Source organism: Heloderma suspectum, chromosome 6 (genome assembly GCF_057233095.1).
Source record: "Heloderma suspectum isolate Gila_16-S chromosome 6, 16-S_ref, whole genome shotgun sequence".
NCBI lineage: Eukaryota > Metazoa > Chordata > Lepidosauria > Squamata > Helodermatidae > Heloderma > Heloderma suspectum.
The window spans coordinates 124,562,077-124,577,192 of NC_139463.1; the positions used below are offsets into that span (position 1 = coordinate 124,562,077).

Below are 15,116 nucleotides of genomic sequence, written 5' to 3' on the forward strand. Positions count from 1 at the left end.
GGGAAATGAAGTCCTCGGGACCCGAGCAAGGCCAGAGCGTCGTCGTCGTCGTCGTCACTGATTTGCTCGTCCTGTTGCCCGAACGGGCCGGCGCGCTTTGGCAGCCCCAAGAGCTCCGGAGCCATGGCCTGCTCGGAACTCTCACTGACAACCCTGCTAGGTAGGCCACATCATCGATATGCGAAACGGCACTGGGGCGGGCCAGACTGCTTGCCCGCAAGCAAGGACAAAACGTCGTTATCATGGTTACTATTATTGATCTGTTCCTATTGTTGCTTGGACAGGACGGCACACTCTGAGAGCTCAAAAAGCCTCGGAGACATGGCCCGCTTGGAATTGTTAATGACAGCCCTGCTAGGTAGGCCGAGCCATCGACAGCCGAAATGGCATTATAGCAGGCCAGCCTGTTTGCCGGTCTGGTCCAGGACGCTCAACTCAGGCTGGCGGGAGGTCTGCTAGCCCTCAGGCAGAGAGCTTTCTCATCCCATGAGCATAAGAGGAGCCCTAAAGCTGGATCAGACCCAGGATCCACCTCATCCAGCATTCTGTTCACACAGTGGCCAACCAGCTGCCCACGGGAAACCCACAAGCAGGACAGGAGTGCAACAGCACCCTCCCTCCCATGCTCCCCAGGAACTGATGTATACAGGCATCCGGCCTCTAATCCCGGAGACAGCACATAGCCACCAGGACTAGTAGCCATCCGTAGCCTTCTCCTCCAGGAATTCGTCCAACCCCCTTTTAAAGCCATCAAAATCAGTGGCCATCACCACATCTTGTGGTAGAGAATTCCATAGTTTAACTCTGTGCTATATGAAGAAGCCCTTCCTTTTCTCTGTCCTGAATCTCCTAACAATCAGCTTCATAGGATGAACCTGGGTTCTAGTATATTATTATTATTATTATTATTATTATGAATCATCAGCAGCAGCAGCAGCAACATCTTAACTGGAACTGCCCGGAGATTGAACTTGGGGCCACCTGCAAAGCAAAGCGTAAATTCTACTGCTGCGCTACAGCTCCTCCCATTGTAATTGTAGCAGACAATTATTTATCGCTTTTTTACTCAACAAGACAATTGTCCTACAACAGCTTTCCCTAACCTGGTGCCCTCCAGATGTGTTGGACCACAATCCTCATAATCCCTCAGCCAGCTTTGCTGGGGGTTATGGGAGTTGTAGTCCAACACATCTGGAGGGCACCAGGTTGAGGAAAGCTGCCCTAGGGTACACCCACTCTCTGCCGAGGTTCACCAGGGATCTATCCTGGCCTCTTTTGGCCCAACCCTGGAACATACGAAAGGGCAGATTCAGGGCAGGAATTCTTTCTTCACACAGTACATCACTGATTTATAGGACTCGCCACCACAAGATGTAGTGATGAGGGCAGCCGCTGGCTGAGATGGTTTTAAAGGAAATTATTAATGGAGGAGGACAGCTTGATGGACAGCTTGTTAGTCGTTATAGCTAAATGGAGCACCGAAAGGCACGTCTCCGCATGTACCCGCTCGGACCCTTAGGTCATCTTCGGGAGCCCTTCTCCACATGCCCCCACCAAAGGAGGCTAGGCGGGTGGCTACAAGAGAGAGGGCCTTTTCAGTGGTGGCACCCCTCTTGGACTAAACTCCCCAAAGAGGTTCACCTGACACCTATGTTATTATCTTTTCAGTGCCAGGCAAAGACCTTTCTTTTCCCCCAGGCATTTTAGAGACCTAGTTCTAGGTTACTGTGGCAGTTTTATCGATTCCTGTGCTGTGCATTGTTTATTATATTCTATTTTATTCTTTTAAATATTTGTATTGTATTTTATATTTTTAATGGGGCTTTAAAATGTGTTTTTGGTTTTTAACTGGTTGTACTCTGCCCAGAGAACATTGGGTGGATTAAAAACATACTAAATAAATAAAATATTACCCGTGAATATCAGCAGCTTAGAGGAAACCAGTATCAAAGGGACCCTGCTTGTGTCATGGGCTTCCCTATGGTCTGATCCAGCAGGGCTCTTCTTTTGTTCTTAAGTTCTCCTGAGCGGGTGCAGAGTACATTTTCCTCATTGTATGGAGCAAACAGAGTCCCACACACCTCAGGGATTTGAGGGGATTATTATTATTATTATTTTATTGCTATTACTATTAATTTCATTTCTGTACCACCCCATAACCAAAGCTCTCTGGGTGGTTTACAACAGGGCCAGTAAGGTTGTTCCCAGGCAGACTCATGCCTTGCCATCTCGTTTCCTCTCCCCTAGAAATGAAGTGTGATGCCACTGTTTAAAACATGGATTTAAATTTAAAATAAGAAGCTGCCTTATGCCTCAGTCAAACCACCTGTCTGTCTGCCCATCTTTTTTTTAAAAGAAAAAACTGTTATATTTAAAATCCACCTGGACATTGTATGGCTTTAACAGTGCCCCCTCAGGATAGCTCATTCCCATCTTAAAACCCACGTTTTTTTAAGCAACATATGCTGCAACCTTTTGCAAACTTACCTAGCTAGGAGTAAGCCCCATTGAACTCAATGGGATTTACTCCTGAGTAGACAGTGAACTGACAAACTGAAACGGAGGTAAGGCCCTTTGTTTTCTTGTATCTAATCCTAAAGCTCAAACAAAACCCTTAAGATGGCTGCCTTCATATTAAAAAAACACACATTACAAAAAATGTATGACAATGTAAAAGCCACCCAGAAGCTAAAAACATAAATACCACCAATAAGAGACTAGTCAACTGTAGCAAGACACACCTATCTTCTCAAATTTAGCTCAGTACTGTGTAATCCAGATGCTCTACAAGTTCTGAGGCAGGATTTTCCCCCAGCTGTCCTACTTAAGGTGTTTTTAAACAGAGATGTTTGAACCCAAGATCAGCGACATGCAAATCACGTGCTCCGAGACTCTGTCAAAGGTGATTACAAAGAAGCTTTCCTTCTCACTGCCATACAGCACAAATTTTCAACACTCACCACACCAATTGACACACAGGACTAGCACCTTGACTCTCTTAAATATTTGGTTTCAACTCTGCATAATAATTAGGAAGGTAAGTGTGTGCACTTACTTTTAAGTGTGCTCCATTGCCCTATTCCCAGATATGTTGGGAGCTGGTTGTGGTTACACCGTCATGAAAGACACTTGTCACATGCTCAGAGTCTGTCTCTGTTATGTCATATTCTAGGCTTAGGCCTGGCATTGGAAGAAGTTCTGAAGTTAAGCCACGGCTGAAATTACACCCCCCACACACTCACACACAACTGCTCCCTTCTGCCCCACCATGAGATGAGGTGGGTTCATGCTGTCATGAAGGGTGGTACACCAATCTAGTCCATGGGGCCCAGTGCCTTTGGATGTTTTGCACAAACCCCACTGAAATAAACAAAAGCTGGTGGGGGGGCAGCTTTTAGAGCTGGGGTGTGAACAGCAGCACAGTTCTAAATTCCAATTTTTCAGCAAAGGCCTTAAATCTGTAGAGACCGTCTGGCACAGTTTGCTGGGAAAAGTAGTCTATTTCTTTGTCAAGCAGGAGGAAAGAATAGGAAGTATTTGGGGGGAAGGGACTGGCGCCCCATTTTCTGTCCTCCACAGAGCCACTACCCCTAATAGACCACTGCCCTATATTGTTCCCTTCAGACCTTCCATCGTTCCCCTGCCAAATCCATCTGTAGAACAGGGAATGATGGGACATCCCAGTCATATATGCCCTTTCTGATGTATTTGGGGTCGTTCATAGGTAGGGGTTGCCAACACGTTGCTCTGACCTTGTTCCTATGCCTTTAACAGCAACCTGGCTGTACACTTACTTGGAAGTAAGCCCCATTGAGATCATGGGCTTCTCTCTCTGAGTCAAGGTGGCCCGGTCAGCATGGCTCAGGTTATGAGCCAGGTAAATGCTTGCCGGGCCATTTTGCAACCTCCTCAAGCCAAACGTAGCTCGTCACCCATGAATAATGGCCTGCCAGATGCTGGGCAAGCGCCCTGTATTTTACAGTCTCAGGAAGGCAGCAAAAACAGATTTAGGGCAGGCCAGCTTTTCGCATAGGGCAGGGGGGGCAGTCTGCAGGTCTGTGGTAGCCCCAGGTGCAAAGTGGTACGATGGAGGTGGGGGTGGTGGAGCAGGACATAAAACTCCAGGATAACCAGCACGTATAAATACAAACCTACATCCGTATTACTGCAGCTCTGACTTTAAAACTGGCCAGTAGAGCTGCACAAAGGCAGCCTGTTAACATTCCCATTTTAGAGGTGAGGAACACTGAGGCCAAGCCAGAAGAGATGAGCACAAGGCCCAGCGACAGCAGAGATTTCCTTTATTGGCTACACTTAAAAAATTGGGAGCCAGAAGCCCTTGCCAGTCTGCTGGAGACCGCCTGAAGACCTAACAGTGACTTCTGAGCTGCCTTCTGCTGGCCCAGGGCCTTGTGGGTTGCAAGTGAGTTAGGCCTCTTCCTTGCCTGGGAAAGCTTTTCCAGATAAGCTTTGCTGCGTCAGGCTTCTGTGAAAGGCACAGGAACAGAGCCAGGAGAAAAAGTTGGCAGCTGTTATGCTACCATCTCCTTCTTCCACGTTCGGGACGTGGGGGTAGCAGACTTCCACACTCCCTGCAATACCGCCCGCCTGCCCTTTACCCAACTCCATAAACCTGGGGTGCAGGACCTAACGCCAGGGTACCTGAGGTTCACCAGATAGCCACACCCCCTTTCCGCTGGGGCCACCTATTGTTCGGTTTCCTGGCTTTTGTGGAGCCCCCCCCCCCCCGAGGCTGAAATGCCGCTCCTAAGGCTGAGTCAGGCACCAAGAGCTTTAAGCTAAAATGTGCTGGTAGTTTGGCTATTTGGCCACCCCCCCTCTGCCTTTGGCCCACCCATCACTGGAATGCAACCCCCAGAGCTTCTCCAGAACGGAATCCGGCCCTCAGGCTGAAAGAGGTTCTGCGCCCCCGCCATAAGGGAGCCTCAAGTATTTGGTGCTGTCTCAGCCCAATCTCAGTGTTTTGGCCCTGCCATTTCCTTCCTCCAAATATTAATATAATTATCAACATCACTATACAGGACTGCAACCCAGTTCAAGACATTTAAATTGATTAATCAGATGAACTTTACTCAATTCATCAATTAACTTATTGAGTGAATTAGCACAAGCTTGCATATGGGTAAAACACTGGGTTAGATCCAGATTTAATCGTATTTGTAGACCCGCTGCAATCAATATGGGGGCTTAAATTAATCATGACTAACTTAAATCCCATTGATTTCAGTGAGTCTGCACCAAGCATGACGAAGTCTGGATCTGACTCAGTATTTTGGAAGCAGAAGCCCGCCAGCCCGCCTGCCATGCACGCGCGTGCTGAAATGGCTATCCTCTTAGAAGAGGGATTCTCTCACACCTGGAAGGAAGGTAGGTTGGTTCTTGGAAGATGGCGCATGCCGATGCAGTGTCTGCTACCACAGGTAAGGAAACTCGTATTTCAATATTCGGATAATTTAATAATACCGTGTAATGACATTCACAATGCTGTTATGGATTATAAATGCTTTTGCTCCCTGTTTAATCAGGGGCACCTAAGCAGTCGACAAAAAGTTTTTAATCGATTAATCAATGAAACTTTGCAGCCCTGTTGTTGTTGTTGTTGTTGTTAACGTGGTAAGGCGCTTTTGACTAATTCAGTTTAAGAAGCACAACATAGCCACTTCCCTCACGGCTCCTTGCCCGGAAGAGCCGGTAAAAAGAGCAGCCGGACACTCTCCTGGTGTTAGAGGAGACCTACCGATTATTGCACTTATCCCAGCGCGGCGGCCCCGCTCCCCATCCCCGCAGCTGCAGAGAGAGCCCGGGCGCCCCGCGTGCTGGCTGGGAAGGGGTTAAGCCTGCGTGTGTCTCCCCCCGCCACGCACTCCCCCCTCCCCCCGCTGCTCTTAATTGCAGCTTTCCGGTTGCCCTGGCAACGGTGATCGAGGGAGCGAGACAGTCGCTGGGGGAGAGGAATAAAAAATAGAACTGGGAGAGGAGGGAATCAAAGGGGCGCGGGGAGGGGAGAGGCACCTGCTGGGGGGAAGGAGCGGAGAGACTACAACTCCCACGTGCCTTTGCGCCTCTTGCCAGCCCCCCCCCCCGCTATTCCTCTTCCCCCCTCCGTTAGTGTTTTAAACAAGGAGTGAGCACACGGCCTGTTGTCTGGTTCTTTAAAAATGCAGCAACAACAACAGTCGTCCGTTTCCCTATCTCTGCCCTCCTGGCCCCCGTGCAGAGGCCTCTGGGAGCTGTAGTTCCCGCGCTGCCTCTGCCTGCAGCCCGCCCGGCCTCGGCGTGGAGGGGGACGCGGCGCGCGCGGCGGGGGAAGGTCGGTGGCGCGCGGGACCCCTCGCCCCGCGCAAGGCCCGGGCGCTGCGCCGGGGGCGCCGCGGCGAGCGGGCGGGGGCGGCGCGAGGAGGCGGCGAGCGGGAGGGCCCCCTCACCGCAGGAAGGAAGCGTGTCCCGGGGGGGGGCGCGCGGGCGCGCAAGGGTGGAGTGTGGGGCGTGCGCAACGGGGCGTGTGAAAAGGGGGCGTGCGTGCAAGGGTAGAATATGGGGCATCTGCCAGGGTGGAGTGTGGAAGGGGGCATGCGCAAGGGTGGATGGGGCATGCGCAAGGGTGGAGTGTGCGGGGGGGGGGTGTTCGTGCGCGCGCAAGGGGGTGCGTGCAAGGGTGGAGTGCGCAAGGGTGTGCGTGCAAGGGTGGAGGAGGGGTATGTGCAAGGGTGAAGTGCGCAAGGATGTGTGTTTTTGTATGCCAGGGTGGAGTATGCGGTATGTGCAAGAATGTGTGTGTGAGAGAGCATATATGCAAGGGTGGCATGGGATGGGTACCAAGGTGGAGTGTGGTATGTGTGTGTGCCAGGGTGGGGTGCAGGTTACCGCTGGCTTCTCCTTCCTAGGCTGAGCTTCCCATAGGTGGCTGCTTAGGACAACGTTGGACTGTGGGCAGCTGCCAAGTCCCGAGGGAAGGGTTCACTGAGGGAATGGGGGGGGGAGCAGAAGCACCAGGGCAGAAGATGTGGGAACGGCAGCGAATGGGGGAGGCAGAAGAGGCCAACGGTGCGGCCTAGCCATTAAAGTGTCAGTAGGACTGGAGAGACCCAGGTTCACATCCACCCTGAGCCACGATGCTCACTGGCTGCTCACCATCTCTCAGCCTAGCCTACCTGACAAGGTTGTTGTGGGGATAAAATGGTGGAGGAGGGAACCACCTTGAGCTCTTTTGAGTTAAGGTGGGATATAAATGCAAATAAATAATTAAATAAACAAGCAAACAGTAACAGGAGAGATCGGAAGGTCTGTGAGGTGAAAAGAAAAGGGAGGCAATAGGTTTGGCAACACTGTGGAGATAAACAAAAAATCTTACTTGGATCCAACCTCCACTACTCCTCTGCCGCACAACATGCTTTTTGTTTTTAAATCCCAGGCCTGAGTTTGCCAGTGCATTGATTAAGAGCAGCCGTCCTCGGCCTGGTTGGGAAACGCCGCGAGTGCCTTTCCCTGATAACTAACCAGTGACCCCTTGACCAGTGGAGGAGAACAGCCTTTTGGTGGGAGGCCGGACAACCCCCTTCCCCAGCTCTCAGTGGGCCAAATGACACCAGGGGCACAGCCATGCCCTGGGTGTCAAGGGGGGTGGCTACACCCCCTGATGGGCAGTGCAGCATTTGGACCTGGTGCCTTGGCTGGGCCCCAGCTTTGCAGTGTGCAGGCTTCGCTCTGTTTGAAGGGAAGGTGAGCACTGCAAAGGGGAATCTGGGGGTGAGCGGTACAGAGGAGAATCCCCTTGGTATCTCTGATTACAGATTGGAGATAACAAGGGGATTCTGAGAGACTGGGGAAGAGAGGAGTCCCTGTGGCATGTCCAATCACATTGGAGAGAACAAGGGGATTGCAATCAGCAGCAGGAACGGTGCTCTCAGAACCCCCTTGTTATTTCCAGTCTATAATGGACCAGCGGGCAGGGTTTGCGGGAGGGGAGTGGATTGGGGAGGGAGCCCATGCCTTCACAGACCAGATGGGGAACTACTTGGATTAGGACCGTGGGCCGGAGATCTCCACTGCCGCCCAAGACCCTAGACATCTGGGATTAGGGGAGGGGGAATCTTTTAAGGTTAGATGCGGTGGCTGTCGCACAGATGTGAGCCTGGCATTTCTCTCTCTCTTTCCAGAAATATATAGATATTGCGTAAAAGGTAAGTGCTCATACCAGCATGGAAATGATGCAGAGTTAGCAGGGAACCTTGGAGAAATGTACAGGGAAGGGAATTGGATACAAACACACACACAAAACACCTCTTTGGCTCTTGTCAACATTAATTGCTTCTGCTCTCTCCCACAGATGCTGCAGGCCTGCGCTCGCAGTTAATCGAGGTGGAACAGAAGTTCCTTTCCGGGCCTGGCACTATGGAGAAGTTGGTGGCTTTGGGGGCAACCCTGGAAGGCAACTTCTCCTTCCGCGACCGGTACTATGACGTCCCAGACTCGTGCCTCATCCTAGCCGACCACTGGCTCCGGGAGCGTGAGGGGGCCGGCTGGGAGCTGAAATGTCCTCCGCAGCCACGAGAGGGTGCCAACGTTTCAGGCTCCCCTAGTAGCCTGGCCGCGAAAAGCCAGAAGCCACAGCGTCTGCCACAAACAGCAGAGAGCCCCCTGCTGCGGCATCCGCTGCAGCCAATCAAGGCAGCTGGCAAGCCACATTGTGCCACACAATACCTAGAAGTGGCTTGCCCCAGAGAGATTGTGGCCCGTGTCTGTGGACTGCTTGGAGTGGACCCGGCTGTGGGTTGGCATGACGATGTGGCCAAAGCAGTGGAGGAACTCGGCTTGCAGGAGTTTGCCAGCTTTGTAACCCGACGGAGCAAATACCATCTGGGCAACCTGAATGTGGACCTGGACGAGATGGATTTTGGTTATGCCGTGGGAGAGGTGGAAGCCCTGGTCATGCAGCAGGAGGTGCCGGAGGCTTTAGAGAGGATAAGGCAGCTGGGAAGCCACCTGGGTGAGGACTGTGGGAGACTTAACTTCTCCAACAGGGGTGGGGTTTACATGTTTTAAACTGAGTGGGTAAATTTGAGGGGGGGGCACATCCCACCCCCACTGCGGAATGCTGCTGCGACTGCAATTATGGTCCAACTTCTGGGCGCGCGATTCTCCTTGCAAAATCACCATGGTTTTGCCGTCACTGCAGCGTGTTGGGGGGGCGGCATATGGCCCGCCTGTTGCCCTCCCCTATTTTAAACATTGTAAAGATTAATGCAGAAGGTGTTTTTTTTTCCTTAAAAGTGTCCCTCCGAAAAAGATTCGCAAAACAAAACCTGAAATCAGAATTTCAGATTAGCACATTTTGGAATGTCTGAATTTGTTCAAAGTACTGTTCCATTTCTAGTTGAATTTGTAGAATTAAAGCTCGCCTCTTTTTCTGTCTTCCTGGCAGGCTTTGATGAGAAAACGCAAATTCCTGGAAAGATGTCTGCTTATCTGCATAAATTCAGACCTGCACTGTACGAGGCCCTAGCGCAACATGAAAGTCTGGGGAAAGTGGGAGATGCAGTGGATGGGGAAGGGGCAAAAGATTGACAGGGGCTAGGAACTATGCTTGGCTTGGGGAGTGGGGGGAGACCCCTGCCTAAGTTACTTACACCCTGGGCCAGTGTAACTGTCAAATAGGAGAGAAGAAATTGATGTGAATAAAACAGTAAAGAAAAAGAGGGGGGAAATCCCATCTTTTCCCTGCTGTATTTTTTTCCCTGGGCCCTGTGTGTTCTTTTCCTCCCTCTGCCTTTCCAAATCCAGCTAAGCAACAGCACTGGTTTTCAGCATTCCACAGCCGACCCTCTCCCCACCACAGTTAGAATCCTCATGAGCACTGTGTGACCTCACAGCAGGCCAGCCAATAGCTGGAAGTGGTCACTGAGAGGCAACAGCCAGGTTTTGACCTATTACATAAGCAAACAAAATGAAAGGGGAAAAACATTTATTCACGCTTAAACATCGAGATCATCAGGGAGTGACTGAGAGCAAATTTAAGAGATGGGGGGAGGGGGTTGCAAACACCCAGTGGAAGCACACCATCTTCATGTAAAGTACTGTGGATCTGTGGAACTCATTGCCACAGCATGTTGCAATAGTGGCCACTAGCCCGAAATAGCCTTTAAGACTGTATCAGAAAAATATCTAGACCAGCCTTCCAGCTGTGCTGGACTACAACTCCCAGCATTCCTGACCTGGGGCTGATGAGAGTTTAGTCCAAAACAGTGGATACTACCACCAAGCCCAAAGCTGCCTTCTGTAGCCCCTGGCTGGCCACAGAATGCTAATGGAGACAGACCCTCACCCTGGCTCCACGGAGTGGCTCTTCTGCTCCTGTTGGAGGGGCTGTGAACAGGGAGTCTCCCCAGCACTGGCTCGTGGAACAGGAGGAGATAGCTGGGCATGCCGGCGCCGGCTGTGTAGTGCTCTCCGGGTAGAAAAGCTGAATTGGGCAATGACGTGGTTGTCATGGCTGTTTTTATTGGAGAGGTCTCCACCCCCCTTCCCGCTCTTTATCTTCATTGATTTCCATTTAGTCTCGCTTGGTTGTTGTGGAATTTCCCCGTCTAGCTGATCAATTGAATTGATTTCCTGGCAGTTGGGAGTGAGGAGGGAGAAAAGGGCTGATGGAGGTAGGGATTCCCTTCTTCTTCCCCCTCCCCATTTCTCCGGCCTTACTTTGGCTCTCTTGTCTGTTCTGGTATCTGTCCTCAAAGATCTGTGCATCTTCCCCCAGTCTCTCCTGCTCCAGTGATCCAGCCCCCGCAGCTCTCTCCATAGCACACCCTCTGGTGCACCCAGTACTGGCTGGTGTGTGCATGTGTGTGCATGTGTATGTATTAATAAGGGGATCCAGATGGAATAAAGTCACCACCCAGTGGTTTGCTGCTGCAATTGCAAAAGAAAAAAAGTCCCTAGTCCTTGACATAGAGAGAGAATTGTGGGGAAACCCCTGGTGCAGGTGGGGTACAGTCCATTACATGCTGTTCATTTCCAGGCTGTCTCTGGGAATGAGTTGATTTCCTCAATCTGCTGCACCACAGCCCCAGAGGGTAGGGTGTAGGCAAGCCGTAACCTCATCCGCAGCGGGAGCTGGGGTGACAAAGGAAGAAAACATACGTAACGCTGTGTCCTTTATGCGCTTACAAACAAGAAAAATGCCTTTCTGCAAAATTGTAAGTTTTACTTTGGGTGCAGGATTCAACACTGTGAAAATACCAGCTTTCATTTTTACAAGAGCCAAGTCCCTAGTCCTTAACATAGTTAGGGCAGTCGGGGCAGTGTGTGTGTACTGGCATCACCAAGGAAAAGAAAGGTGCTGAGATGGGCAGCCAGTACCAAGGCAGCTGAAGGAACAGGGTCTAGGGAAGGTAGTTGCACTGAAGGAACAGGAAGTGATGTCATGATGGTGGCTGGTATGCTACCAGGATGAAGTCACCCTATGAGAGCAGAGGGGGAAGTGACATCATGCTATCTTTGCAGCAGTGAGTGAGATGGTGCAACTTCTATAGAGGAAAACATTGGAAATATTCCTGGAAGGTCACCAATAAAGTGGCCAACAGGAAGTCAGGGTGCCGTCTGCATTACGCCTCCCTCCTTGCCTTATGGGAGGTACAGAAGACCTGGTCCTGGAGGAGGTTAAAAGTGGTTTGTTGACATGGCTCAACACCACTGCCTGAATTTTTCAACTCTCCTTGGGATTGTGATTCAGGTCTGTCCTGATCAAACTTTGCCTCTACCTCCACCAGTCTCCACTGTCTACATCACTGGTTGCTTCTTTACTGCTGCTCAATGAACACCAAGAATGGTGGGTGGTCTTGATGTGAAAAGTCAGGTAGGAAATGACATCACTGTGACATCCTCAGTTCATCCTGGCATGAACCAACCAGTACGTTATGCTCTACATCTAAGGCCCTCCTCCGGGAGCCTCCTCTGAGGGAGGCTTGGACGGTGGCATCAAGGGAGAGGGCCTTTTCAGTGGTGGCTAGCCATTTATGGAATAATTTCCCTGATGAGACCCGCCTGGCACCAACATTGTCATCTTTTCAGCACCAGGTTAAAACTGCCCTCTTAGGAATTTGGCAGCATATAATGAGTCTCTTGATTGTCTTTAGCTGATTGTTTTTAAATTGTTTTAGATATATGTTATTGTGTGTGTTTGTTTTATGTGATTATGTGAATGGTTTTTATATTTTACATAATGTATTTTAATGGTTTTTAACCCTTGTGAACCACCCAGAGAGCTTCGGCTATGGGGCAGTATAGCAATATATTAAATGAAATACCCCCACCTCCCCATGATTCTTACCTTCCTTGGGTTCAGCACTCGAATAAGCTGAGTGACAGGAGCCCCCCCCTTGCCTGGGACTGTCAAACTGCTGGGGGCTGAGAGCTCCACCTGGAATGACTGTGTCAAGAAAACAGACAAGAGTTCAAGCAAGGTGTATTTCCTTTTTTTAAAAATACTTTTAATTCTATTTTTCATCTTTATAAATGAAATAAACAGTACCAACAACCGAATCAGTAACTACAATTTCCCAATAATACAGTATTCTTAGGAGGACACAGCCGTAACGAAAGAGAAAAAGAAAAGGAAAGAAAGAAAACAAGAAGGAGAAGGAAGAAAGCATGAAAAGAAAAAAATATATAAGTTATTTTAAAGGATTAAATTTAAACTCCATTACACAGAAACTTCAAATCCCATTCTACTTAAAAATTATACCTATAACATTGGCAATATTACAATTCAATACATCATAAATAGTCAACCTTACATTTCAATATCGTATCATCAGTCTTATAGCAAGGAAGTATATTTCCTTTTTTTTAAATGACCCCCTAAAAAACCTGGGCCATTCCCCCACACACACCTTGAAAAGGTTTTTTTTTTTTTAAAGTTCAAGGCATGACGAAGTATCTCAGGATGGCTTGGAAGGGCTGTAACGCAGTGGTAGAGTACCTATCTTGCATGCGGACGTTCCAGGATCAATCCCTGGCATCTCCAGGTAGGGCTGGAAAAACCCCTGCCCCAGATCCCAGGAAGACGCTGCCAGTCAGCGCTGACGGTACTGGGCAGATGGACCCGTGCCCTGACTCGTTCCACGGCAGCTTTGCGTCCTAGCGCAGGGGTGTTGTGGGCAGCCCCTGGCATCAACCAAACGTCACCTTGGGAACGGCCACTTGCAGAGCAAACCCACAGATGTCATCCAGGGTTCTGTTGGAGGCGGTGGCCGTGATCAACAGCAAGGTGGGTTCCAGCGGGGGGCGCTCCATTGAGAATTCGACCAGCAGACCGTCTCGTTCATATACAGCCATGCGGGAGGAAGCGGTGGCTGTGGAACAGGAGGGAGGACACGTGGGCAGTCAGCAGAGTTGTTATTTTTAAAAATAATATTTCTATACCACCCCAGAGCCGAAGCTCTCTGGGTGGTTTACAAAGGTTAAAAACATTAAACGTACAATATGCAAAATTTAAAAACCTAAAAAACAGACAGTCCACGCAGAGACAACATGCATCTAAAAACAACTTTGAGCAATCAGCTAAACTATAACATGCATCCAGGATCAATGAAAACCCATCACGTGCTGCCAAATGCCTGGGAAGAGAGAAAACTCTTGACCTGGTGCCGAAAAGATAACACTGTTGGCGCCAGGCGGGCCTCATCTTCAGGACAGGTTCCCTCCCTCCCCCAGTCAACCACACTGTGAGGCACCCAAGTTCTCAAGAAGCCATGAAGCTGATGGGTGGGAGATTCAGAACAGATAAAAGGAAAGACTTCTTCACACAGCGCAGGGCTGAACTATGGAATTCACTTCCACAAAAGGTAGTGAAGGCCACTAATTTGGATGGCTTTAAAGTGTGTGTGTGTGTGTGTGGGGGGGTGTAGACGAAGTCATGGAGGATAAGTGGCTACTAGTCCTGATGGCAACATGCTCCCTCCAGTACCAGAGGCAGTGTGCCTATGTACACCAGTTGCTGGGGAACATGGGTGGGAGGGTGCTGTTGCACTTGTGTCCTGCTTGTGGGCTTCATGTGGGCAGCTGGTCAGCCACTGTGTGAATAGAATGCTGGGCTGGATGGACCCTGGGCCTGATCCAGCAGGGCTCTTCTTGTGCTCAAGATCCAAACGGATTCCCAGTGAAGGCTTTCTAACAGGTGTGTTGAACCTCTTTCAGCTCGAGGGCCAAATTCCATTTCGGAGAAGCTCTCGGGGGTTGCATTCTAGTAGTGGGAAGGGCTGAAAGCAAAAGGGGGCAGAGCCAAATACGAGCAATACCAGCACACTTCAGCTTAATGCCCTTGCTGCCAGAAATTAAGCCTTAGGAGAGTCACGTCAGCTTTTTCAAATGGGTCAAAAAGGGCTGAAAGCCAGGAAACCACCAAACAATTAGCAGTTGGGGGAAAGGGTGTGGTTATCTGGGAACCCCAGAGGGCTAGATTAGGATCTCCAGCACGCCGGATTTGGCCCACAAGCCTGAAGTTCAACAGCCTTGCTTTATAATTTGAATCCAGCCAAGAATGCTTTCTAAATGGCGGGGCTTGACCTTGGGAAGTTGGAGCCATAATGGGGTGCATCTGAACATGTACAAAGGGCCCTGCCATCGCTGCTGAGGAATCCCAGCCAGCCCTCACACACACACAGGACTACGTGACCTTCCCGACCGGAGGTGGCAGCTTCTGGATATGTTTGAGGCCTTGGATACTCTGCTCTTTAGAAAAATACAGCCATCTTTGCAACAGGATGTTTGATCCAGCACGATACCCTGTAAACCATGTAGCTAACAAGGACCAGCCTGGGCAAGGCTGGTTGAACAGCCAGCTTCCCAGTAAGGGAGTGGGTGCATCCTGAGGGGAAAGGATACTTTTTGTATATTCTGGGAATGATACAAATGTTCATAACAGTGGTAGGGATTTCATTAGACTCAGCAATTTCCACTTCGTTGTGTGTGTGTGCTTTTAAAATTAAAACAGCAGCTTTCTACTCCTCACTGCCCATGGAAAATCAAAATATAGTCCAGAGATGATGCTTAGAAGAGCCCTCTTGCTATGACTGTGGGAGACGTGACAGATGCACCAG

General features: G+C 50.0%; 2 protein-coding genes across 11 annotated transcripts in view; one reads left to right on the forward strand and one right to left on the reverse strand.

Annotated features, from left to right (window-relative positions):
- Positions 1-23: 23 nt before the first annotated feature.
- THTPA (thiamine triphosphatase) lies at positions 24-10,936 on the forward strand. 3 transcript variants are annotated; one of them, XM_084806506.1, is made up of 4 exons: positions 24-160; positions 5,249-5,441; positions 8,348-9,007; positions 9,443-10,936. In XM_084806506.1, the coding sequence occupies exons 2-4, from the start codon at positions 5,408-5,410 to the stop codon at positions 9,583-9,585; spliced, it is 837 nt and encodes a 278-aa protein (XP_084662632.1). In that variant the 5' UTR covers positions 24-160; positions 5,249-5,407; the 3' UTR covers positions 9,586-10,936. The 3 variants fall into 3 exon arrangements, with proteins under 3 accessions (XP_084662632.1, XP_084662631.1, XP_084662633.1); XM_084806505.1 differs by having other exon boundaries at positions 5,249-5,388; XM_084806507.1 differs by lacking the exons at positions 24-160; positions 5,249-5,441 and adding exons at positions 6,598-6,622; positions 8,178-8,201.
- The window catches only part of AP1G2 (adaptor related protein complex 1 subunit gamma 2), a 28,796-nt gene continuing 23,646 nt past the window's right edge, over positions 9,967-15,116 (reverse strand). For 7 of the 8 annotated variants that reach the window (XM_084806497.1, XM_084806495.1, XM_084806494.1 and 4 more), the window contains 3 exons: positions 13,204-13,370; positions 12,347-12,445; positions 9,967-11,130 (listed from right to left, as the gene is read on the reverse strand). In XM_084806497.1, the coding sequence (XP_084662623.1) occupies positions 11,026-11,130; positions 12,347-12,445; positions 13,204-13,370 (371 nt within the window). In that variant the 3' untranslated portion in view covers positions 9,967-11,025. Of the gene's footprint in view, positions 11,131-12,346; positions 12,446-12,997; positions 13,371-15,116 lie in introns of all 8 variants that reach the window. The other variant, XR_014783965.1, reaches the window with a different exon arrangement.